The sequence below is a fragment of the Ictalurus furcatus genome, chromosome 13 (assembly GCF_023375685.1).
Source record: "Ictalurus furcatus strain D&B chromosome 13, Billie_1.0, whole genome shotgun sequence".
Classification (NCBI taxonomy): Eukaryota; Metazoa; Chordata; class Actinopteri; order Siluriformes; family Ictaluridae; genus Ictalurus; species Ictalurus furcatus.
Window position 1 is genome coordinate 13,549,585 of NC_071267.1, and position 27,176 is coordinate 13,576,760.

General features: G+C 38.5%; 1 protein-coding gene across 1 annotated transcript in view; it reads left to right on the plus strand.

Moving 5' to 3' along the window:
• cacna1g (calcium channel, voltage-dependent, T type, alpha 1G subunit) overlaps positions 1-27,176 on the plus strand; it is a 221,427-nt gene that overhangs the window by 186,977 nt on the left and 7,274 nt on the right. The window contains exons 26-33 of the mRNA XM_053639816.1: positions 4,371-4,522; positions 6,441-6,550; positions 8,490-8,623; positions 9,686-9,756; positions 10,800-10,878; positions 11,419-11,540; positions 12,511-12,912; positions 23,294-23,486. Coding sequence (XP_053495791.1) covers positions 4,371-4,522; positions 6,441-6,550; positions 8,490-8,623; positions 9,686-9,756; positions 10,800-10,878; positions 11,419-11,540; positions 12,511-12,912; positions 23,294-23,486 — 1,263 coding nt within the window. The remainder of the gene's footprint in view (positions 1-4,370; positions 4,523-6,440; positions 6,551-8,489; positions 8,624-9,685; positions 9,757-10,799; positions 10,879-11,418; positions 11,541-12,510; positions 12,913-23,293; positions 23,487-27,176) is intronic.

Below are 27,176 nucleotides of genomic sequence, written 5' to 3' on the forward strand. Positions count from 1 at the left end.
TGAAACAAGAATGAAAGGTTCATCTGGATGTATCATTAAGTTATATGGCTGCACTCCACCCCACATATTTTTTTTAATCTTTCATAGACATCCAGCCTTATGTGTTTTTCTTGCCTCCATAGCGTTAGTCTACTCACTCCTTATGCATTTCACCTCACTTGCACTTTACAGTGCACTCAGCAATCTCCTCTACACACACACACACACACACACACACACACACACACACACACACACACACACTCAGTGTTTAGTCTAACTCCCCAAGCTGTGTTAGCCTGCCCATGAAAAATCTGCCTCAGTTCACTTCCACATACATCCCACATCACATAGACTCACAAACAGCCTTTTGTTATGGCTCTCTACCCAATATATTTAAATAATGAAGATACTGACTCTTAAACAAGAATGATTATTTAGAAAAAATAGATAAGATACATCAAATAATACATTAATTTACCAAATGTCATTTGCGCTAATAAATGCTACCCTACTTATGTGGGATCTCAAACAGGTTCTACTTTAGCAAGGACTGAAGTGAGCATGAAAATGTACAACATAGAAACATTAAGACAAAGAAAGGCACTTTCTGTTTTGTAGTGATTACATATTATATGTTACATTAGTTACACTTCATTTGGTGTTTCTATACAGATACAGGTCTAAATCTTGGCACTTTCATTGGATGCACATAATTAACGCAGTCCATACAATGTTATTTCAAAGACACAGCTTACTGCTCCAGAAAGGGTTAGGGTTAGGGTTTGTCATGTGCATAAAGAGTGTTTTAAGCATCTTTATACAGTGAAATTGTGCTACTTGTCCTACAGTTGCACACTAATACCCAGACACAGTGCAAAAATGATAAATAAATTATTTTACATAGTAAAAAAAAAAAAAGCAAACTGAATATAGGCAAAAGACCATGCAAGATGTGCTCTAAGCAAGTAAAATAATGCTAAGCTATAACCATTGTAAAGATTGTATGCAGTCAAAAAGTAATGTGGGTGTATTGCACATACAGTACTCCTAAATTATTAATGTACTCTAAGCAAGTAAAAAGGGAATAATGAGATCAGAGGAATAATATACAATAAAACACATCACAGTGTGCAGAGATGAATACAGCTACTGTTGCTTACTGCCAGCTGCCTACTGCCAGTCTTAATGCCAGAGATACACTCTCAGAGATACATCTTTTAAAACAAGAAGTGGAAGAGAGTGCTGTGGGTGAGAACTGACTAACCAGTTCAGCTTATGGCATTACGTGTGTGACAAGCCCTCGTAGGCCTTCACTGCTATAGATATGCTTCTCAACAACTAGCCTCACAGAGGAGAGTACAAATAAGTTTGTGCGATCAATAATAAACTATTATCTAACACTATAAAATAAACCACAGAGGAAGTAGATTTCAAACAAATATTATATTAATCATAAAAAAATAATTACTATTTGAAGCTCAATATCTTCATTAGAGCATTATGAATCCATGTGTTCTGCATGTAAAGCAGGGTTTTAGTAGATATGGTCATCAAAATAATACACTTCGGAATAAGGACATAAAAATACATTGGTCTTAATGTAGTTTATCATATTTATAATTCATTTATAATATTATAATAATAATAATTTAGTTTATTTTAAATTTAAATCTACCTGGGCCTATCCTTAACAACAACCATTCATGCAACCATTATAACCTGATGACTGTCTTTTTTCTTATTGTGTGGTGTTTACCATATGATATTCATAACATCACACTGTGTCTGTATTTCCCAATTGTCCAAGCTCTTGAGGTAGATGTTGATGTTCTTCTCTGTGGACACGTTGCTTCTGTGTACAGTGGCCTGATTTTCATTTTGAAAAGAATGCTGGATATGTGCCTAGTTTTTCCCTCATAAACGAAATCAGTGGAACTGGAAGTACAATTTATTGCTCTGGCAACACAGTTTACTTTTTACACTGATCCAAAAGAGGTCCTGAGCTCTGGGTTTAAATAGGGTCAATGTTCTCTAAATGCAGTGAATACACCAGAGGCATCGAAATGCATCAAAGCTCCTCTCCTTGGGCTTTATGGGTATTGCACCGACTTACTTAATGGTTGACCAAAGTCTTGTGACTCATGCTTGAGTGTAAGACATTGTTGTTCAACATTCATTCATTAAAAAAAAAATTCATTTGAAATATTGGGGTGAATGGAATAAAATTGCCATCTAAGCAAAAATGCCCCATTAAGTCACAGTTATGGTATCATTAGACTATGCTACAAAAATAGAGACGGAGATGGAGTGAACCAAGCGCTATGGTCCGTACCACTGTTTCATTCTCTCGCATTGGTTAAAAATAGTTTCAGACCATTTCCCCTCTCTACTTTAAATCTCCTTAAAGCTGACTTGGCTGATACATATGTGGCTGTTTGCTTTGAAACATTTCAATAGGCTGACATCAGAGGGGCACATCTGCCAAAAGAACACAAATTTAATCCATTTTCCATATGTGGCATGCCAAGCTTCTCACCCTCTCCAGGGAGTGGAGTGAAAGGTTGGGGTTTTAGTGGCAAATTTGGCTCCTTGCACCTGTTTCCCTTCTTTAGCCATCATTGGCAGGCCACAAATTGGCTATGTAGTGCACAAGCCAATACAGAAGAATCATACATTCTTGGTGCAGTACTCATTAGCCCGAAAGAAATTTGATTGTGGTGAAATCTCTCTCTCTCATCTATTTACTAGTGATCTCTCTATATAAGAGAGCATATGGGAGCATATATGTGTGCATGTTTTGTCAGAATGAAATAAGAGAGGGAGAGCTTCTCATCAAGGATGAAAAGAGGAAGGCAGAGCAACAGTGAGGTCATATGGGAGCCAACCTCTTCAAAAGCAGCCAGGTGCACCTGTAAGCAGAAAAGCGTCCCCACCCAGAGACGCCATGCCCTGGTTCTGAACTGTCTCAGTAATCGAGCACCCTAGAATTGGAGCAGTCTGCCCTGCTTTGTTTGTCCCCCTGGATTTTATATTGTAGCATTCACAAAGGCAGGCTATATTGTGAGGCCTGTTCCATTCTATGAAAAGGAGGTAAAAGTTTTGCCCATGTTGGGCCATTTAGTTTGGAATTGTGAAATTCTAAAGTCAGCACATTTGAGAGCACAAAAAACAGCTCCAGTTAGGCAGTATAAGCCAGAGCCCATATTGTGACCCTGTGTTAATTATGCACAGCATGGGTCTAACTGGTATCCGCTTCCAAGCCCTCATGCTAAAGGGTGTACAATTTTCATGTGCATGCATAATGGCAGACAGTTCTAAGAGCAGACAGCTCTTTAGTCAACACACAGAAAGACATTAACACTTTTTTTAGTGACATGGAGGCTTCCCAAAGTTTCCTTTTGTCTGTACTCTGCTGCCAATAAGCTCTCTGTATAATCTATAGCGGGGGCTACAGTGCAGGTACCCACAGCAGGATCCACTGTCAGTCCCATAAATCCCCACAGAGCATTAATCCCCAGACATTGATGTATGTGTATATAAAAAGTGATTGTCTGTGCATGCATATGTATGACTGTCCCAACAAGGACTATTAGCTTCTCAGACTAAATTTGCTCCAAATTACCCTCACTCAGAAAGCACTAAATCCAGCGGGGAGCAGCCATACAACTAAATGAATAGTGTTGATGTGGCACTATTTTTAAAAAAAGCAGAGCCAGGCAGCACCTGTTCTTGCAATTGGACACATGGTGCCAGGGCTTTAGGGTCAGTCTGCATAGTGGTCTGACAAGAGAATGGTGGAGCACAGCTTCTGCCAGGAGTCCAGCCTGTGTGCTGGAGTAATAAGTCCACTGATCCCTGCTGCTCTGCAAGCCCTCCATGCCTTTTCACCTCTCTCTTATTTTGTCCCATGCCATCCTCACATTAAAGCTCCAAAAAAAGTAGAGCCTGGTTCATGTGGAATAGTATAGGATTTTACTAATAGACCACTTGAAGCCACAGAATAGAAGTACCATTTAATGACTCCAAATCCAAATCAGAATTTGGTCATGTTTGAAAACCTTTCAGACAAAAGATGCACATGAGTCTCAGGAAAGCCAATTAAAATAACTGAGTTCTGATAGGGTGTATGTGTTCATGAGATGGTGGGGCTATGAGTGATCATGTTAAAATGGACCGCTCTTCCGTCCTGGACTCTGATCCTGAGGATTGCTGAAGGACCTTTTTCTTCTGTTTCTTTCATTAGTCTTCAAGCTTCTCTTTCTATCCTTTTCCTCCTTCCTCTTTCTCATGGGTATGTGTGTCTTCTTGACAAGTGCCTCTGTATGTAACCTAATCTCATGCTTGCCTCCACCTCCTCCCCCCCGGTCCTTATGGGTTCTTCATGACAGAGGCTCAGTGTAAGCCTTACTACTCTGACTACTCTCCCACTCGTCGCCTCATCCACAAGATGTGCACTAGCCACTACCTGGATCTTTTCATCACCATCGTCATAGGCCTCAATGTCATCACTATGTCCATGGAGCACTACCAACAGCCCAAGGTAGGCCCATGGAGTCAAGATGATTTGGAAAAGTGCCATCTCATTAACTAATTACTAATGGCCAATTATATTCCATAACATTATATTACTGTTTTGTCCTCTTTATAGCCATCATTGTAAGGTACTAATTGAATTACATATTTTTCTTGCTGTTTTGTTGTAAGGTGAGTTAGCTTTACATTTTGCATTGTATTATTATGCTTAGGTGCTCTTTTATTGACCTCTAAGATGGCATATTACTCATGAATATTCAATTATCCCTACATAGTAATACAACAGCACAAGTACAAGTTGTGAATATAGAATACAAATATAAAATCCATTGAGTTATCAACCTTCAGAACTTAGAGTGGTTTTACAATTAATCCTTTACATTTTGCAACGTTTTTCAGATATATTTCACTGAAGGTCACTTTTTTCATGATGTTTATAAATTATCGTAAATTTATAAATATTTCAAGAATGAACAGTGATGCAATAATGAAAAGTCTGAGAAAAGGGGGGGAAATAAAAATAAAGAGCTTCTAATCAGTCAGCAGCAAAGACAGTCCTCTGAAAACCACAGGCTTATCCTCCCTTCTCATCACAGATATGTATTATCCTTTAGCAGAAACTCAATGATAGCTTACTGGTTATCCAGATGACTGAGCCACTAATGCAGTGGCAAAACTGTAGCTTCTTCCTGGGAGTTTTACCAAGCAAGCTGCTATTTACCTCCCCTGTTAGTGCTCATCACTGCCAGAGGGTTTCCCAGGCTTTGACCCTGTTGGTAATGGAGTTCATCCCTGCTGACCTGTGGTTATAAATAGATGGCTGTTTTTGTTAGCAGTATAGTGTGGGAAGGGGAACGGGAGAGTTCTTTTTTGTTTTGGTTATAATTAGAGTGTGGTAATCTGGTATTTCTTGATATGGAACATTTTCTGCTTTTAGTGCCAGGCAGTATACATCTGAAATTGTCTCTGGCTGTAGTGTCCAGAACACTAGCACCTTTCATGAAAATGAAGAAAAATTCATAAATAAATTATGCATATAAGATAAATTATGTATTTAATAAGTAATATTTTAGGGACTCTATATAATTTTATTTTTATATAATATAAGTAATGTGGTGATCTAACTAATTACTTTCTAATTTAACCACCATACACGTTCTTCCTTCAGGACTATCCAAACATCAGTTCAAAACCATTGTCTACAAGAAAGCACCAGCGTGGGTGCAAATTTTTCCACATAAGTACATTTACATATTTGATAGAAAGTGACTTTGGGCAGAGTAGATTAAGATTCTTATTCAGAGACCTTCAGTGGCAACTTGCTGGTGCAGAGATTTGAACCTACAACATTTTAATCAGTAGCCCAAAGGCTTAACCACTGAGCTGCCACCTCAAGTAGTTACACATCTGATGCCAGATCAGAAAACATTGCATTGGCTCCTCTGATTGTATTTTGTAAAATGTGTCCAAGTGCTATGTTGGATCGAAATCCAGGCAAACAGACATCGGAGTATTATGTTTTATATAGATATTTCTTGTACATTATATTATTATAGTAGAAGTAAAGCAAGATGGCATCAGTTTACAAGCCTTTTGAATCTCCTAGGTCTCTTTAGTACTCTTCATTTTCTTAGGCGGTTTTGTAGTGGAGGCTGTTGCTAACAACGCATTTGTAGTGTCGTGATTGATTAATGCAGCTGGGCCCTGTTGAAGATTTTCTGATGCTGATTACACAGCCCAGAGCAGTATTTTTCCTACTTTTTCTTTCGTACAGCATTTGTCTTAGTGATAGTTGGAGGGACATATTATAAAGTGTTATTAAAAATAAATTATTTCAGCAGCTAAAAGAAAATCCTTCCACTTTTCAAAAAAAAAATCAAATTTTTTAAAATCTCATATGCTTTTAAAATCTCAATGTTTTGCAGGTGCTCGATGAAGCGCTGAAAATCTGCAACTACATTTTCACTATTATCTTTGTGCTGGAGTCTGTCTTCAAACTTGTGGCATTTGGATTCAGACGTTTCTTCAAAGACAGGTATGAGATACAGAGTGAAGTTTATGAATAAACCACAAAATACACCAGGATGTCTGAGAATGTCTAAGTGAAAAACTTACTGATGTAAAAGTTATATTCTACTCCAGTGGTTCTTAAAGTGGGTTCCGTGGCACATAGCCATGGGGCCTGTGATTATTGTGCTACAGCAGTGGAAATTACAGCCCTCCATTATCAAAGTTAATAGTTTTATACTATTTTTTTCCTGATTGACTGGTGCCTTAAATTAAATAGGTGTCATACAAACCTTAATAACTGAAAAATAAGTAGGCCTATAAATAATGTCAACTTGGACGTAATGTGTTCTGTCAGAGGTAATAAGGAGTAAAGGTAATAAAAAACCTTTATGACAACAATAAATAACCAAAATATTAATGTACACATTTGAATAATGAACCTAATATTCAAATAGTTTATAAAAATGAATCTGCGCTGAGGGTGTTTCGTGGAATTATTAATAACTAAACAGATCCCTGACTGTACATGCTTTGAAAAATCCTGACACTTTTAATTACAAAATTACTTTTAATTACATTAATAATTATAGCCATATCTAACTGGGAGGTAACTAAGAAAAAATAGTTATGGTTGTCATCCTTAATGTGTCCAGTATCCAATTACAGTTACAAGACAAGTGGGACATTACCCCAAAGCATATGGTCGCTTTCCAACTGCTCTAACAGTCATCACAATGCAGATACTTCCATGTGACCTGAAGTTGTAATAATTTAATGATTTTAACTAAATCACAGATGGCATCATGCTACTACTACTGTAGCTGTATAAATGCATAATCACATACTCGTTGAGTATTAAAGACATTCTGTATATAACATTTCCTGGTTCAGTCATGCTTAAACACATTAAAGACATTCTGTATATAACATTTCCTGGTTCAGTCCTTGCAAACCTACATACCGTATGCTTGATATTTTTCTTCAATCGAGTAACCAGGTATGTAGCAAGTAGTGACATTTCTAAATACTCAGTATTTACTTTATAAATTAACCTCTACAATGCATTACATCAATATTTAACTACCGTAACACTAGACACTTCAGTTGTTTTAGGGGTCCAAACACTAGTAGACTATAAAAAAAAATGGCAGACAGGTGCAGAAAAAAATGTTGTTGAAGGAATGTTAATGTGTCAAGCTGTTTGAATGATACTGAACAATGAAATGTTCAATTCGAGCGAGTTTTGACAAAATGAGCAACTTGCCATATCTGATTTTCACCAGCCTTGGTATATAGATTGAAGACACATCCTACTGTAGATTTCATTATTTTTTACAACTAGGAGCACTGTAACATTTAAACATCTGTTTCTCAGCATTCTACATCTGTGTACTAGTCTGCAAGTGCATTATTAAGAATGATGACTTAAAAAAAAAAAGACTGTGATTGGCCAAAGGTCATTATTTATTGGGAAATAATCTAGTCAGGTCTTTCCTGCAAAATGTTCTGTTTATGTACAAAGACTGTACAGATCACCTTAATCGGAGCACTCCAGGTAATCAAGCCAGAATGAAATGTAGAAAGGATTTGTGTTATCAATTTTGCTCCAGTTATTTCTCATATCTGATAAGACCCCTTTGCATGGCTACAGGCCTCTGTGAATTGGCTTGCCTTTAAACAGACTCTAGGCAACACTTCACCTGTGACAGTGCTTAAATTTATGACCTCAGAGGAAGTGATTTATTCTTTGGCAAGTAGTTTTATGTCTAACTGAGATACACCAAGTACATCTAAACTGCTGAAGTATTGCGTTAATTTGAGTTCAAATGAACTTTTTGACATCACGTTGTGGTTGAATAATCTTGAATAATGCTTTATTAAATTATGAAAATTGGATTCTTGTCATCTTTTTGAAATTCTCATTTGATGCACTGTACTGAATAATATGTGCCTGTGTTCCGCAGGTGGAACCAGTTGGATCTAGCTATCGTGCTGCTCTCCATTATGGGGATCACTCTGGAGGAGATCGAGGTCAACGCCTCACTCCCCATCAACCCTACCATCATACGAATCATGAGGGTGTTACGCATTGCCCGTGGTGATTACTCATCCTAGTCCTTTTGTCTCCAATTTGATTTCAATCAGCTCTACCGCCCTGCTGAATTTTTTTTTTCTGCTTGGAAAGAGCTCGGTTCTTTTACTTCTACTCTGCAGTGAGTGTTTCAGCATCTGTATGGCTACTGTTTAGCAGTTGCACATCGAGTAGATAGAGAACAGATGGCTGAAATGAGAAATTCAGTCTACATAGCCTGTCTACACACACACACACACAGTAAGAATCTGGGGCACTCATCTGTTTTGGCCAGTTGTTCTGCTCCTAATGAATGATGTGCTTTGGGAGTTTTTATAGATTATACCATCAACACTGACAACCAAGCAAACACAAACCATGTGTGTGTTGAGGGGGGCATATGATTAGGTTTTGGTGGGGACAAAATGTCCCTACAAGGATAAGAATATCTCGACAGGTATGGCCTTGTGGGGACCATTGGATGATCCCCACATAGATCCCCCCCCCCCAAATTGCAGCTTTTATTTAATAAAGTAAAACACACAAAATATTTCCTTTTTGTTACTGCGGTTAAGGTTAGGCTTAGGTTTACTTTTTCGCATGGCATTAATTAGATTCATTAATAATTATGTAAATGGAAGGTCCTCACAAGTATAGTAAGACAAACTTGGGTGTGTCTGTGTGTGTGTGAATCTACCTCTCTATTCAAATTCCTAGAGACGCTCTCTTAATTAAACCACCAGCCGTCCTCAATGCATGCAGCAACAGGGGCATCTGGCCTTCTGCAACCCACTTACAAACTATCATAATCACAACCCTAATATTAATACAAGCATGCTACCTATTTACATACAATTTAAGTACCACAAAGAAATGTGTCTAGCGTGTCTTCTTTTTATAGCTCTTTAATCCATTCTTTCTCTTAAGCAGCACATTAAAATTCTCACCTCTCACCTCAGCATCACAGAGTAGCCCATGAAGGAGCTATTAAAGCAAAGACTTTTACTTTGACCACTACTCACTGTAACACACATTTTATTTGAGATGTGATAAAGCCTGTCCTCATCAAACTCCTCTGTTTCTTTTTAGTGTTAAAGCTCTTGAAGATGGCTGTGGGAATGCGAGCTCTGTTGGACACCGTGATCCAGGCCCTGCCTCAGGTAATACCACCACTCTGTTTTGTCTGTTCTTCATCCGAGCCAGTGTTGGTTCATTCATTTTCTCCAAGGCCAGCTTCTGCAGGACCTGTTTTTTTTCTGCTGGCCTCATTTCCATAGCCAGTGAAGTAATGATGCTACATATGGACCGATGGCAAGATAGCAAATACAGCAGGAGGCAAAGGAAGAAAAAAAACTCTGCAGCTCAGCATGCTCTCTCTAATGCTGTCGGGCTCTGTGGCTCCCCGACGAAGGCCTTTTGATTTGGGTACATGCTGCACCACAGGATACTGTCATAATTTCAATAAATAATGTAGCAATTCTGAATGAGTAATGTGCATAAATAATTGCAAGTACTCTATGTTCTTGTTTTGGTACTTCATGTTGTAAAAATAGAACTTTACCTGGTAGAACTGAGCTTTGCAGATGATTTATCATTACCTTACATGCCCTCATACTTAGGATATGTCCATTTCTCTCTGCGTTTCTCGAAGCCAGTGGTTTAAACATCCCCCATGCCCAGATAGGGACATAAATACAAGTGTTCAGTGATCCATAACCATGTCATCCTCTGAAATGTACTGTACATGGGACTCATGTGCTTCATTAAAGTTGGAAAAAGCCCAGCCATAGACAATGAAAATATATCTTTTTTTTATAACTCTTGGACTGGAACAAAGCATTTTCCAGTTTATTCACGCTTAAAAGTTTATTTTCCTTAAAAGTCAAACTTATGTTGTCCATGTGGTTGTGCATGGTTACTGCTTTGTATGTTTATCCCATACAGCCCATTCAAGGAACCTTATGAACTTTTGAACTTTCAGCTCTAATTACTGGGAATGGGCCTGGAGATCTCTCACTTCATAGCTCTTTTGTTACTTGGCTCTCAGGAGGTGGTATTTCTGGATCTGTTCTTTCTGTCCTTTTATGCTTCAGAAACACTGATCTGGCTCTCTATCTCACTCTGTCTCTCTCTCTCTCTTTCTCGCTCTCTTGCTCTCTTGCTCTCTCTCTCTCTCTCTCTCTCTCTCTCTCTCTCTCTACAGGTGGGGAATCTGGGTCTTCTCTTCATGCTTCTCTTCTTTATCTTCGCAGCACTGGGAGTAGAACTGTTCGGTGATCTGAGTAAGCACAAACCATCAATAGGCCTTAATAGAGTCTAGCACTTATGATAGAGACCTGATGATGCACCATCTGCGTTTTTATTCTGTCAATGATCTAAATGGCTTACTTGAATCATTTAATTGAATTCATTTAATTTGTCAATGGTGTTGATGTTAGATAGTTTGATGGTTTTCTTTCAACTGACTTAAGTGGATTATGTTGAAATGTGTGTAGGCCTGTTTTCAAAAGCTCTTATAAATTGTGTGTACATATGGTATGAATGAGAAATGTCCTACTCGGCTTTACTAAAGTGTACAGCCTTAAAGAAAAAATAATCTTTAAGGGTTCTCATATTCCTAAAGGCATTCTATGTTGAATTGTCTCTGATAGGGAAAATCCTCTGTTTTAGTTCTACATACTTAAAACTTTTAATGGTTTCCCTAGAGAGACACTCCAAAGAACTATTTGGGGTTCTAGATTAAACCTTTTTTTGAGAAGGTATACACTAATTTATGGCACTGAATGTAAATATATTTGTGATCCATGCTGTTTGAATTGTAGTATGTGATGATTTGCACCCCTGTGAGGGCCTTGGGCGCTACGCCACATTCAAGAACTTTGGTATGGCCTTTCTCCTGCTGTTCCGTGTATCCACTGGGGACAATTGGAACGGCATTATGAAGGTACATTTATTATGTCTGATTCACCATTTTGTACATCATCTGAACTTTAGTTGAGGTTCACAGTCATTTTCACATGCTCTTTATGTGCCTCATTGGGGAGCCATAAAAGTCATTGTTGTTGTGAGTCCCTGATTTACTTAGATCCCCAATAAAGACGTTTTATCTCACTGGTGTGCTCTGATAAATTGCATGTAGTCAGTGGGCGATTTAAGAAAATAACAAATGGTATCTAAATGATGTCACATTCGGTTAAAATGGAAGAAAATGACATTTAAATATGTTTATTGTGGGTGATGATTGTTCTTGATGGCCAAGAATGATTTCCCAGAAGAGTAAATCTTGACACATAAATGGAAATCACACATCAAGTATACGTAATAGTGAATTAGAGATGGTGAAACATCAAAGTGTCCAAAAATAGAATATGAATGCAAAATAAAAACTTACAGACATACTGTATGCCTGCAATGTTGAATGCATTTGAAATAAGTGTGTGTTCGGTTATATAATGTTACATATAGGTAACATATATCATATGTTATAGGTACATATGACATATAGGTAACTTAAACCTATAGGTAACATATAGGTAAATTAAAATGTTTTACAGGCGTTTTGAATGCTGTTGTCCTCAGAGTTGTGAATGTGCTGAGAATATTAAATATAAAAGTAAGCCTATGCCAGGAAAGCTAGTCCAATTTTGAGGAACTTTCCCATTATTTTGAACTCTTAACTTTTCTCATTATTCTCATTACTGAGACTAAATATGGTTTTATTTTTATCTATTTGCATAAACACTGCATTTTTAATTTTTAGGTTCACTCCCATATTTATTAAGGCAGAATTGCCAAAAGGGTCAAGATGTACTATTTTTTCACATTTAAAAGACTTTTAGTAAATCAGCTTAGATTTACCTATGCTGGTGTAGTAATTTTTCATGCAAACCTATGAGTCTATGTGTACATTCCAGGACACACTGCGAGACTGCGCTCATGACACTGGAACATGCTACAACACAGTGGTGTCTCCCATCTACTTTGTGTCCTTTGTGCTGACGGCTCAGTTTGTGTTGGTCAACGTTGTAATCGCCGTCCTCATGAAGCACCTGGAAGAGAGCAACAAAGAGGCTAAGGAGGAGGCTGAGCTAGAGGCAGAAATGGAGCTGGAAGCAGCAGGTGGAGATGGGGGGATGACTGGAGTACACATTTCCCCTCTGGCCCTGCGAGACATAGGTGGGCCTGCAGGGCCTCACTGGATCTCCAGAGCCTCACAGGACAGAGGTTATCCCCCAGACAGCCCATCAGCACCCATACGCAGAGACTCAACAGCACACAAGACAGACCAGCCTCAAGGTCTGGAGCCTCCATTACAGGTGAGTGAAACTAATACTGTATTATGTGTTGGTGGATTTGTATCACTCTGTAGGCAGCATACTGACATTAACATGATTTGGCAGATACTAAGGGAGCTTTGCTTGCTCAGTATGGGATAGCAGCTGTGCATGTTTGCACAGGGCCATTACCCAGTCAGACCCAACCTGTGAATCACATGGCACATAGAGCAGAGTCCAGTATGCTGAAAAACCTTGGCTGGTTTTTGAATGCTGAGCTGTGCATCAAGCAGGGCACCATGTGAGATGTGACAGCTATAGAGAATGAGCAAGCTGACCATTGACTCTCATCATCTGTCTGGTGTACACCACAGTGCCAGTCGAAGAAGGAGACAGCAGCTCTCTCCCCATGTGCTAAGCCGTGCTTAAGAGGCATAAACTCATTGTCCTTTATTAGTAGCATTAAAGACAATGTATATTAGATTGAATGACAGTGTTGAAATTACAGAAACCATTTAAAGCCACCTAGCAGGATGATGGAGCTCCCTTTTTCATTCATTCATTTTTATGTGGGGACATGAATAAATGTTACTATGAAGGAACTCATCTTTGAAACAAACTTTTCAGTAGGATTTATGCTACTGTATAAAAATATAAGGATTATAGAGTATGAAATGGTATAAGAGAAATAAATAAACCATACAATTTGAGTTAATAATTTATTGAAAAGTTTCAACATTGTGCTGTAGTACTTCTTTTATCTTTTCATAACTGCAAAATCATTAATACAGCATTTCACACTTTAATTTTTATGTTGCCTGATATCCTGCCTCTCCTTTTTCTTTTGAAATTTGCCGATCAGCTGCAGTTCTTGGTTTCTTGCTGTCATTTAGAGATGGCCCTGCTGTTTTCCTTTTTTAAATGCAAAGCAGCCAGAGGTCATTCTGGTGCCATGGGAAAGCACTGATACATCAGCTTGTTTTTGTTGTGCCTGGCTATTTCTAGAATGCCATTTTTTAGTAAATGGTGACCTTCATATCATCATTTTTCTATCCCTCATCTAATGTTAAGTTAACTCAGTGGAGCACTCTCTGGCTGAGGTCTGTTTGGTTTGCATGCAGCCGTGGACAGTCTCAGTAGAGTTATTGTGCTCCCCAGTGGAGATCTTTGGTAGTGCAGAATAAATGGATGTATATCAAGGCTCAGGTGCGGTGAACACAAGAAACAATCTGTTTTTATTGGTTGAATTAATTAACACACTTGAGGTAACTGCCCACTTCATATTACTTCAAGTACTATGTATGTTTTAAGGGTTTATGTACAGTGGGATTTGTATGTATGTATAAATTGATACACATTAACTTTCAGTGTTAGATATATGTAGTTATCAAGAAATATTACGTCGGTAATTACATGTGAAATTACACATGCTCACATTCACTCCAACAGGACATGTATACTATATTTAAATGTATAAAATATTGAATGTAATTTTATATAATCAGTTTCCACAATCATTTATACATCCTTTATTATAGTGTTAGTATGGATAGTGTTTAGGGCATGTTCTAAACATTTATAATATATTCTTTAGGTCTTGATCTTTTACTGATAAATATTAGTTGATAAAAACATTCACCTTGTTTAAAAAATAATCATAATTTCATAATGTATAATTTCATAAACTGCCCAGTTCTTACAGTACACATATAGTATACTGCACCTATAGTTTATATACTAAGATTAATGGGTTATTTAATAGTATGAATTAGGCATCATTAGTGCTTATCTACATAGCCAAGAATAATCCTAATACAGTAATAAAGGTTTAGCTAATATATACCAATATTGCACAATAGGCCTCATTTATCAATCCTTTAATAAAGTTGTGTGTAAATGTTTTCATATTCTTAAAAAAACTGAAAATTCACTCCAGAGTTACAAAGTTTCTGTAATCTTGATTTTCTTCATAATCACAGCACAGCCAATTTGCATTTAGTGACATTTAGTGAGAAAATCACAATCTCCTCTTTTGTTTCATTCATTTATTTTTATTTTATTTTCACGTTTAAGTTAATATGTGCTATTTTAGTCTTATTCGGTATACTGATATGCTGCACCAGTGTAGTTCAGGAAAAAGAATGGACAAAATTCCCCATCCATCTACATCTGGTAAACAAGCATTATGTCTCAACTTCCATACTCCTTCAACTTCTACAACATTTCGTATATTATTCGAGAACGTTACTGATTATTAACACTAACCAGTTTTAGTATTTTCTAGATTAGTAAATACTTTTGAATGTAATTGTTTTTGTTTTTTGAGATGCAGCCCAGCAAAAATCATGATGACAACAGAAATCTGTGCTCTGACATACCATCTTGTGGACCTCGCTTTTAATATTCGTGATGTGTGTGAATAATGCCACTCACATTGCTGCTACTTCTGCATGCCCATGCAAAATCATGTGTCAAATATAAACCAGACTGCTTCATGTCAGGTGAAATCAGACACACCCTGGCAACAAATGCATGTTACTGGCATAATAAAATGTTCAAATGTTATAGAGGGTGGTCAAGGCTCGAGGTCACAGAAAATTCATAATGTCAATTTTTTTGTTTGCCCAAAATATTTGGGAACCGCTGGGCTCCAGTGAAGTATAGATGGAGTATGGTTTCTAACACCAGCGATCTGACTACTGTGTTTGCAGTACTGTACAGTAAATGTTATGGGAAGTTTTGCACATTATCAGTGTATACTTTACCCTAGTACTATAATTACATTGCATAATTTGCTTTGTTAGTGTGAATGTGAGATTCAAATTTGAGGAAATTACTTATAAATAAATCCAGGTCTTACAATTAACAATTTGTGCATACATAATCATTAAACTGTACTAAAACCTGTAGATATTAATTATTTAATCACACAAAATAAGGTAAGTGGATGGTATATTATATTATACTGAAGGTCTTAATTACTGTATTCTGCTTTCTTGGTTCTCTTTACATATATGTCTAATCTCCATGTGGCCTCTTGAACTGTTGTCTATGAACTTCTCTCCTTCCTTGCTTCTACTGTCTGTGCACTGTTGCTTTCACACTCCCTCTCTTTTCCTCTGCCTGTGTCTCTGTCTGCTCTCTCTCTTTCTGTTTTTTTTTCTGTCTGCAAATGGCTGGGTCTGTAGCGGAGGCCCATGTTTGACTCGGTATCCCTGGTGATCCAGGGCTCACTGGAAGGAGAGCTCAGCCTCATGGACAACCTTTCTGGCTCCATCTGCCACTACTACGCTCTGCCCCCTCTCCCCAGCAAGTACTGCAGTGAGAAACAGGTCAATGGCTCCCCTGTGCACCCTGCTGCCTAACACCATGCTTTCTCTCTCTCTCTTTGGCCTTTCTGTCTTTCTCTGTGAACACTGGGGTTTGTGCTCACAAGTAATTATTTAAAAAAAAATCTGCTCTAAGATAACTCGGTTTCTTTTTTTTTTAATGAATACAATATCAAAATATTGAATTTGAGAATTTTAGTTTAATTTAACAAACACTTCTGTAAGTTTGTTTAGCTAAAACTTTACTGTCTGGGCCTGAATGTCATAAAGTGAGGATCAGTGAAATGGATTGCTGTAGAAATATCCACATTTTTTGCAGAATTCTCTGTTAGCTTTGCAGAAAATTTTTTGTTAAGTTTGCAAAATGTGTCATGTTAAAAGCTTTTTGATGCAATTTCAGATTATTTAATGTCTTTAGATTGCATCTTCTGCAATTTGTTTCAGTAACTCAGCTAAAACTATCTGTGCCAGTCAATCACTGAATCTGACTGACACAGCATTTCAACATTCTGGAAACCTGAGATGGGTGAAAATGCCAATAACAGAAATCCTGCTTTACATAAATAGACAGAAGTATTGTCTTTTTATATATTGCAATTATTTTTTGTTGTATAAAATAGCAAATGTTGAACAACTGAAAATGGATCATTAGAAAAGGATTCTTTATTCTGGCACAAGACATTCCTGTGTGAGTGTGTGACGATTTGTATCTCTAATTGCTTGTGGCCAGATGGGCTCTGTTCTCACCTTGGCCTCATCTCTTCCTCTTTAGATCCCCCTAGCTGAGATGGAAGTTCTGTCTCTGACATCGGAGAAATCCTGGTCCTTAGCTCTGACGGATGACTCTGTCCCTGATGATTTTAATCCCCTCTTACTAACCAGTCTGGAGTGCAATGTACTTAACAGTAGAGCAACGTTCATTCATGTTTGCGGGTTCTAGGTCTTTCCTTATAGAGCTTCCAGTAATTTGCCTCCTCTATCATAAATGTTTTATACAGCAGCATTATACAGTGAGGGGAAATGAGTATTCAGACACTATTGTTTTTGTTCTAAATATACTTCCAGTGCATATATATCCTTCTTATCTACACACATAATGTCTTGTGGCTTTGTTCTTATGAATATGAAAAAAAAATTGTATTCATAATCATAAAATAGATATGTTTAAAAAAAACTTAACTGATTGGGGAATGGATATTCAAACACCATGAATTAACATTAGTGCTTTGCTGCAAAGCTGTTGTTTATAATTACATCTTTGAGCCATCTACGGTAGGAAATAATTCGCTTTTTGCAGCATTGTGGTTAAATTTTAACCAATTTCTCTTGGCAAATCATCTTCATTCCCCAAGGTTACAAGGTTATTTCGGCTGTATTTTGGTGTTCGTTGTCTTTTTTAAATGTCTTCGGCACAGATTCAGTTTCTTAGCTGAAGAGATTACATTGTACTGTAATATGCCATGATACCTCGCTCCATTCATGTTTCCTTCAATGCTGCAGTACTGTTAGCAGAGAAACAGCCCCATATCACGATGCTCCCACACCTGTACTTCACTCTGTGCATGGTGTTCTTGGGAACATACTGTATGAGAAACCCTTTTTTCTTCAAACATGATGAGCTAAATGCTTTGAGATGTACATTTCTGTGCTTCTTTTTATTTTTTAGCAGAGATTTGTGTGGGGTGTAGGAACGGAGATAACTGTATTTCATTCCATTGTTTGTTAATCTCAGTGTACAGTGGTGCTTGAAAGTTTGTGAACCTTTTAGAATTTTCTATACATATACATAAATATGACCTAAACATCATCAGATTTTCTCCTAAAAGTACACAAAGAGAACCCAATTAAACTAATGAGACAAATATATTACACTTGGTCATTTATTTATTAAGGAAATTGATCCAATAATACATATCTGTGAGTGGCAAACATACAGTTGCAATCAAAATTATTCAACCCCCATTGCAAATCAGATTTATTGTCAAAATTTACAGACTTTCAGCTGTTTGCAATGAACAAATCAAACAAAAGCAATTGAAATAGGAACCCAAGATAACGTCTAACCAACTAAAGGCCTCTCTCACACTGGCTAATGTTAATGTTCATGAGTCCACCATCAGGAGAACACTGAGCATAGGTGTGCATGGCAGGATTGCAAGGTGAAAACCACTACTCTCCAAAAACGAACATTGCTGCCCCTCTGCAGTTTGCTAAAGATAACGTGGACAAGCCGGAATGCTATTGAAAAATGTTTTGTGGACGAATGAGACAAAAATAGTCATTTTTGATTTAAATGAGAAGCGTTATGTTTGGAGAAAGGAAAACACTGTATTCCAGCATACAAACCTTATCCCATCTGTGAAAAATGATGGTGGTAGTATCATGTTTTGGGCCTGTTTTTCTGGATATGGGCCAGGATGGCTTGCCATCATTTATAGAACAATGAATTCTGAATTATACAAGTGAATTCTTTAGAAAAATGACATGACATCTGTCCGTGAACTGAATCTCAAGAGAAAGTGGGTCATGCAGCACACCAGATACTGAAAGCAAAAGGTCACATATATTTTTGCCACTCACAGATATGTAATATTGTATCATTTTCTTCAATATATAAGTGACCAAGTATAATTTTTTGTCTCATTTGTTTAATTGGGTTCTCTTTATCTTCTTTTAGGACTTTTGCTAAAATTTGATGATGCCTTAGGTCATATTTATGTGGAAATATAGCAAATTCTAAAAGGTTCACATGCTTTCAAGAATCACTGTAACTGTTGTTCCTGCTGCTTTCAGGTCATCCTGCAACACTTTTCAAGCAACTGCTGGCTTCTGTCTTCTCTCTTACTTTCTTTGTCATTAGTCTGAGAGTGTTTTGTGAAATCTTGCATGACGCACCTGTCTAGGGATGATTAATTGTGGTTCCATCAACTTTGCACCTGCATAGTGTATTATCTAACCCATTATACTTAAAGGGATGTTTAAGGTGTTTGCTATGATTCTGTAGCTATTTTCATTTGATTATTGTTTAATAATGTTGTGCCTGAAAACTTTATGCCATGATTGCTACTTGTTGTGTGAAATCTTCCCAACCAATTGCAGCATCATTTATCCTGTATATACAGTGGGGGAAATAAGTATTGAATGTGTCAACATTTTTTCAGTAAATATATTCACATGACATTTTCACCAGACATAAGTATTAACTCAAGAAATCTGCAAATATAAAAAATTCACAACATTCAATACTTATTTCCCCCACTGTATATACAGGATAAATGATGCTGTAAATAAAGAAAATAAATAAAAGTAAATAAAGTTATGTGTAATAAAGTTGAATGACACAGGAAAAAAGTACTGAACACGCTAAGAAAAAGCAGCTCTCCAAGGCAAGGTAAGGCAAGGACCCAACTGAAATCCATAAGTAGTTAGAAAGTAATTATACCTCCTGTCTGTTCAAGTTAATATCAGCTGGGATAGTAAATTGAAGGTCTATAAAAAGGCTTGTCACACAAGAAACATCTCATGATGGGTAAAAGCAAAGAGTTCTCCTTAGCAATCTTAATGCTGCAAAACATATTGATGGAACCGGATACAGACGTATTTCAAAACTTCTGAATCTTCCAGTAAGCACCATTGGGGCCATTATCCCCAAGTAGAAGCAACATCCCTCTGTCATCAATCAGCCACGCACAGGAGTCCCTTGCAAGATTTCTGACCAGGGAGTAAGAAGAATAAGAGTATCCCAAGACCCAAGGTCCACTCGGAAAGAGCTCCAGAAACACTTGGAGGCAGCAGGTGCCATCGTCACAGAGAAAACAATAGGCAATGCACTCCACTGCTAATGCTCACCTCGCAAGACTCCTTTACTAAAGAAAAGGCATATTGAAGCTCGTTTAAAGTTTGCTACACTCATTTGGACAAGCCTATGAAATACTTGGAGAGTGTAGTCTGGTCAGACGAGAGCAAAATTGAACTTTTTGGCTGTCATACTACACCATGTTTGGAGAAGAAATGACACTGCACATCACCCTGAAAAACACTATGCCAACAGTGAAGTTTGGAGGTGGAAGCATCATGGTGTGGGGCTGTTTTTCATTGCATGGTACTGGCAGACTCCATATAATTGAAAGAACAATGAATGGAGCCCTTTACCGGGAGATTCTAGAGAAGAATCTGCTGCCATCCACCAGGATGATGAAGATGAGATGTGGGTGGACCTTCCAGCAGGACAATGATCCAAAGCATACAGCAAAGGAAACTCAATTGGTTTCAGAGAAAAAAAAATCAAGGCGTTAGAATGACCCAGTCAGTCACCTGACTTGAATCCAATTGAACAAGATGTTTAGAAGAATGGGCCAAAATCACACCTGAATACTTCGGCTGATTAATTTCTTCATACAGGAAGCATCTTGAAGCTGTCATTACAAACAAAGGCTTCTTCACTAAGTATTAAATACATTTCTGTTAGCATTTTCAATACTTGTTCCCTGTGTCGTTCCTCTTTATTACACATAACTTAATTTATGGACTTTAATGTTTGGATTTTTGTATGACTGGATTTCTTGAGTTAATACCAAAGTCTAGTGAAAATTTCATATGAATAGCCTCATTGGAAATATATTTACTGAAAAAAATGTTGATACAGTCAATACTTATTTCACCCACTGTATAGTGGCCGAATACTTTTTTTCCTTGTCGTTTTTTTAACATATCATTGTTTGTACGTATTAATACATACATTTTGTTCAAATTCATGAGTACAAACTCAAAAGACACTATTGATCTACATATTTTGTGTAAACTCTAGAGACTGTTGTGTTGTGTGTGAAAATCCCATTAGATCATAGACATACCAACCTGCATAATCTCATTTCAGGGATGTGGCTTCAATGGCACACTTGGTTACACTTTAGTGTAGTCTGTGGTGAAGTGCATTTTTGTACTTCTTTTTTTTTATTTGGACACTCTGCCATGGCGCTACAGACACTAAACTGACCCGAACTGAAGGATTAACTGGAGAGATAGAGAGGTCAACTATAAGGCCTGCCTACCGAGAAAACTGAGCACAAAGAGAGACCAATCAGGATACCTGCTGTGTCACTCTCTCACCATGTCTGTCACTCGCTCTCTCAGTTTCTCCAGAGCCCGTCTACCATTAGAAATGACCACTGAACGCTCTCTCGCTTACTCTAAAAAAAATACATTTCTGGGATATTGTATATAATTTGCTGGTGTCAGGTAGCCACTATTAAAATGCGGGAGACTCCGGGAGAGTCAGGATGTCTGAGATCAGTAGTTTCTGAAATACTCAAACCATGCCACAGTTACGGTCACAAATATCAAACATTTTTCCCCCATTCTGATGTTTGATGTGAACATTAACTGAAGCTCTTGACCTGTACCTTGACCTGCAAGATTTTACCCATTGTGTTGCTGCCACATGATTGAATGATTGGATAACTGCATCAATGATCAGATATGTAAGTTTCTATTAAAGTAGATGGTGAGTGTATGCACTGGATATATATCAAATAATAAAAATAATAGTGTCTGAATAATTATTTCCCCCTCCCTGTATATACTTATCATGGGACATATTCAGATTCAGTGAGATAAGTCAGGAAATTTTATTTCAAAAGATATGTCAGTATATACAATGGGACAGGGACAGTTTTTATCATTCATCATTCAGTCTTCCCCTATGCAGGTGTTTAATTTCTATTCAGATAATTAAAATTACACGTGTAGATCCCTAAAGATGGGAGTTTTTCAGTTGTGTCTAGACTGTTACCATTAAAGAGAAGCTTAATCCTGGAAATAATTGTAGGACAGAAAATTAGAACAGATGAACGGAATTTTTACCCTTTGCTGTCAAATACAATATGATTCAGCATAGATGCAAGAGGAAGTTTAAAAAACAGTTTAGATAAATAGGATAATAAATAAATGAGAAGAAGGCAAAGATTCAGATAACAATCTAATAAATATCTAATAATAGTCTGAAAGTGGTTCTCAGAGTGGGGTCTGGGGATGCCTAGGGTTTTGTAAAACATATCTTGGGTCTGTGATGTTCAAAATTTTGTTACAGTGATGTAAATCACAACCCACTATTATTATTTAAAAAAATAAATAATAGTAATAATAATAATAATAATAATAATAATAATAATAATAATAAAAAGAAGAAAAATATGTTCTACTATATTTATGATTGAATGGTATTTCATAACTGTATGAGCATATTTACAGCTCAAAACATGTTTCAGGGTGAAACATTGCGGTAACACTATCAGTATACAGTAGAATATCAAATGAATTGGTCTTGAATATATTTGATTAATCTTGCCTTGGTGTGGGTTAAAGGACAAATTTGACTGGAAGCTCTTGGGTTTCCTAAGCATCCGCTCAGCTCTCTCTCTTTATTCTCTGACCATGTCCCACCAGCCTGGTCTGTGTCCAATCCAGTAGAGTAGTCCTGCTCCCTGCTACTTTTCTGTCTGGGTTTCTCACCTCTGTCCCTGTCCTTTGCCACATGTGGACAGCCCTACCCTGTCTTACTCTGGGTGGTTCTGTCCTTATCATTTTTATGTGTCAGTATATGTGTATGGTTATGTTCAAGCTCCATGATTTTTTCATAGCTTTGTCGATGTCTTGACTTGTATTTTGTAATCATGTTTCCCCACAACACCATGTCCCCGACTTCTTTTTAAGAGCATACAGGTTGGCTTCTCATGTCTGCTAGCTACAATAGTACAGCCTCTAGATGTGGCTTTGGAAGGGAGGAGCCTGGTGGAAGTTATTACCCAATAATGAATTTAAAAAAAAAATTGGAGGGAGAAAAAAACCCCAAAGCAACGCATTGCCATCCACAGAGAAGACAGTCACACAATAGTAAACAGCATCAAACTCATGTTGACCACAGCAGGTCATTAAGCTCAGTCTCCTCCCTATAGCCAGTGTGCCTTTCATTTCAGTGTGCTAATCTGTCCTGTAGGTACTGTGTATATGTTTGTAAGGGAGATGCACCGGTTCTCATATCCCTGGCTCGAGCTTGCCTTACAGCTCTGCTTACGATGCTTTTCTCTGCCCCTCAGAATGCAGATCCTCCAGACCCCTCAACAGAGTCTGTACAGCCACATGAACATCTGGAAGAGCACCTACTATGTGTGAAGAAGATTTCAGTGGGGCGTGCACACTCCTTACCCAATGACAGCTACATGTTCCTGCCCCACCAGCCCATCCCGTCCTCAACAACCCTTATGACCTCAGCTCAGCAGACTCAGTCAGGTGCAGCACAAGCACAGCTAACTACTAAACATAGAACACTAGCAACTACTTAGCATAGAACACTACCACATGACAGCAGTGATGTAAATCAAAAGCTGAATACTGCTATCTGGTTACTGATGATAACTTAAAATATATAAATTTTAATTAAGTGTGTCTATATATATATATGAATGATAATAATGAGTCTTTATTGGTCACATATACAGTAGAGCACAGTGAAATTGTTTTCTTCGCATACCCCAGCCTGTCAGGAAGCTGGAGCTTCCTATGGCGCCCCTGGAGCAGAGAGGGTTAAGGGCCTTTGCTCAAGGGCCCAACAGTGGCAGCTTGGCAGTAACCCAAAGCCTTAATTGCCAAGTCACCACTGCCCAATATACATGTCATAGTATGTACCATATAGAATATCTTTTACAAATGCCTTTAGGTTCTCTCTTGCAAAAACGCACAGGAATTTTTTTTTAAAAAAATCGTAAATAAATTACAAATGAATGTAAAAAAATACATCCAGTTTAAACCAGCCATATATGACAAACCTCTGGACCCCTACCACCAGAAATAAAGTAATCCACTCGAAATGGTAGTCATGAAATGGACTGACCTTGTAACCTGGTAAGGATGGTTCGGGAGTAGCAGCTTAAGCAAATATCTATCGAGAACGCTTAGGACACTTTCAAATCGACAGTTGAGGCAGATTCCATCAGCCATCGCCATGATGAATTTGATTATATATATATATATATATATATTATAAAATATTTACATAATAATAAAATATTAGAAAGATCTAATATTTAAAATAGAGACAACAATGCTAATGCTACCTAATATTACATAAAAACAAAAATTGGCATTTTTATCTCGTAAACAAAATGGCAAACCATAAATGCATTCATGTTGGAGTTATGACTTTTCCTGTCCTCCTTAATTCTGCCACATGACGTGAATACTTCAGACATTTCAGCATAGATTAGTTTATACTAGCCATGTAGCTAATATTAGTAGTGAAACTGATAAGCATTTATTTTGGAAATTACACAAGTCTGACTCATTTTAGCCAGCTAGCTTTTTTATCAGTTATGATTTAAGATGATGAACATTTAAGGTCAAGAACATTTATTACTAGCTAAAACCCTCTTCAGAAATTGTTAGATTAGCTCATCTAACTAACTTGATTTAGCTATTTAGATTATAAATGTTTATGAATATGACATATTATGTAGTATAGTTTTTCCAGGAAATCATCACAGAAATCTGTCTTATTAAAGCTAACTCACTAACAAAAAAAAGTTGAGAAAACATTTTGTGCGAATGAATGCCAATGACTTTCTCCTTTCTACATAAAGACTTCCATTCATGGACTCTCTATGGTCTAGAGATCCTGAGATCTTGTGAGAGCAGGAGGTACTCTCCTGCAGAAGGGTGATGTAGTTTAGATATGAAATCTGTGTGACAAACATCTGGGTTACGCATGTAACCCTGTTATCTGAGAAGGGAACGAGACATTGCACTCAGCATAACAGTATGGGAGTGTCCTTGGGTGTGTGACCGGCATCTGAAGCTTGTGTAAAATCATGCCTCTATTTATAGGCCATGATCAGGTGATGATCAGGTGATGTGGCAATTAAGCGCGTCGCATGATATAAATATGGCACCTATGAACTGCGCCGTCAGCCTCTATTATCTGAAGCGAAGACGCAATTCACTGGCCTGCCCTGGTATGACAAAGCTACGCAACGTCTCGTTACCTTCTCAGGGAACAGGGTTACATGCGTAACCCAAACGTTCCTTTTCAAAGGGAACTTGATGTTGCGTTTAGCATGACAGTATGGGAACGAGAATACCCACTCCATCATACCGAGGGTACGGCCTGTTCAAAAAGACCCAAGACCGAGGCTCACTGCAAGACACTCAAGCCCGGGGTGGAATGAATAGTCAGGCTATAATAACGAATGAATGTGTGTGGCATAGACCACCCTGCAGCAGCACACACATCCTGTAAGGATACCCCTTTGGACAAAGCCTTCGAGGAGATGACCACCCTAGTGGAATGAGCCCTTGTTCCCAGAGGCATAGCAAGACCTCTACTGTTGCCACCAAAGCAGACCAGCAGCTGCTCCGACTTACGCCACTGGCCAGCGCGGTGGACGTAAGTACAGAAAGCCCTTACTGGACACAGCAGGTTGATCCTCTCTTGGTCTGGTGTGAGAAACAGAGGAGGGCAGAAAGCATGCAACACCACAGGGTGGGCAGCCTATGTAGGCACTTTAGGAATAAGGTAAACCCTGACTGTAGAAGGAGCCAACCCCGCTGAGAAATGTCCTTGTAAGAACTCCAGGACTGGAGCTATTGCGCAGTTCACTGGGTCTAGCTGACATTCCTCACACCACAAGACAAAAAGCCGCCACTTGAGTGCATTCAATTTCCTAGTGGATGGTGCTCTAGTGTTTAACATGTTCTCTATAACCTCAGTTGTGAGACAAGAATCTATGAGCTGGTACCCGCCAGACCCACAGTTTCCATAGTTCTGGCCGAGGGTGATAAATCAGCCCTCCGGCTTGAGACAGTAGATCCACTCTAAGGGCTCAAATGGGGCACCTGACAGACCTTCCAGGACCACAGAAAGGTCCCAGGAAGGTATACACGGCTGCAGATGGGCCTCAGCCACCTGACATCACGCATGAACCTCGAAGTTAGAGGATGTGTCCCCACAGAGGCTCCATCAACAGGGGCGTGGCTGGCCGAAATGGCGGCCATGTAAACCCTGATTGTAGAAGGAGCCAACCCTACTGAGAAACATCCTTGTAAGAAGTCCAGGACTGCAGCTATTGCGCAGTTCTCTGAGTCTTGCTGACGTTCCTCACGCCACAAGACAAAAAGCTGCCACTTGAGTGCATTCAATTTCCTAGTGGATGGTACTCTAGCGTTTAACATGGTTTCTACAACCTCAGTTGTGAGACCAGAATCTATGAGCTGGTGCCCCTCAGGGGCCAGACCCACAGTTTCCATAGTGCTGGCCAAGAGTGATAAATCAGCCCTCCAGCTTCAGACAGTAGATCTACTCTAAGGGCTCAAATGGGGCACCAGACAGACCTTCCAGGACCACAGAAAGGTCCCAGGAATGTATACACGGCTTGCAGATGGGCCTCAGCCACCTGACACCACGCATAAACCTCAAAGTTAGAGGATGTTGCCCCGCAGAGGCTCCATCAACAGGGGTGTGGCTGGCTGAAATGGTGGTCACGTAAACCCTAATTGTAGAAGGAGCCCACCCCGCTGAGAAACGTTCTTGTAAGAACTCCAGGACTGTAGCTAATGCGCAGTTCACTGGGTCTACAGTGGATCTCTGCAGATGGGAATCTCCCCATCTCCCCTCTAGCAGGGATATTATCTCTGAGAACCATATTTGAGCTGATCAATAAGGTGCTACTAGCAACAGACATAGACTGTATTGGCGAACTCTTGCTAGAACTTGTGGGAGCAGAGCGATCAGAGGAAAAGCATACAGATGTGACCTCGACCACATGTGCACCATGGTGTCCAGCCCTAATTTTGCGGGAGGAATGAGGGCGAACCACAGTGTGTTGTCTCCTTGGAGGCGAACACATGCAGTCCCCCTTGGACAAATCTCCGCCATATGGACTCCACCACTTGTGGATGGAGCCACCAATCCCTGAGCCTAAGCACCTG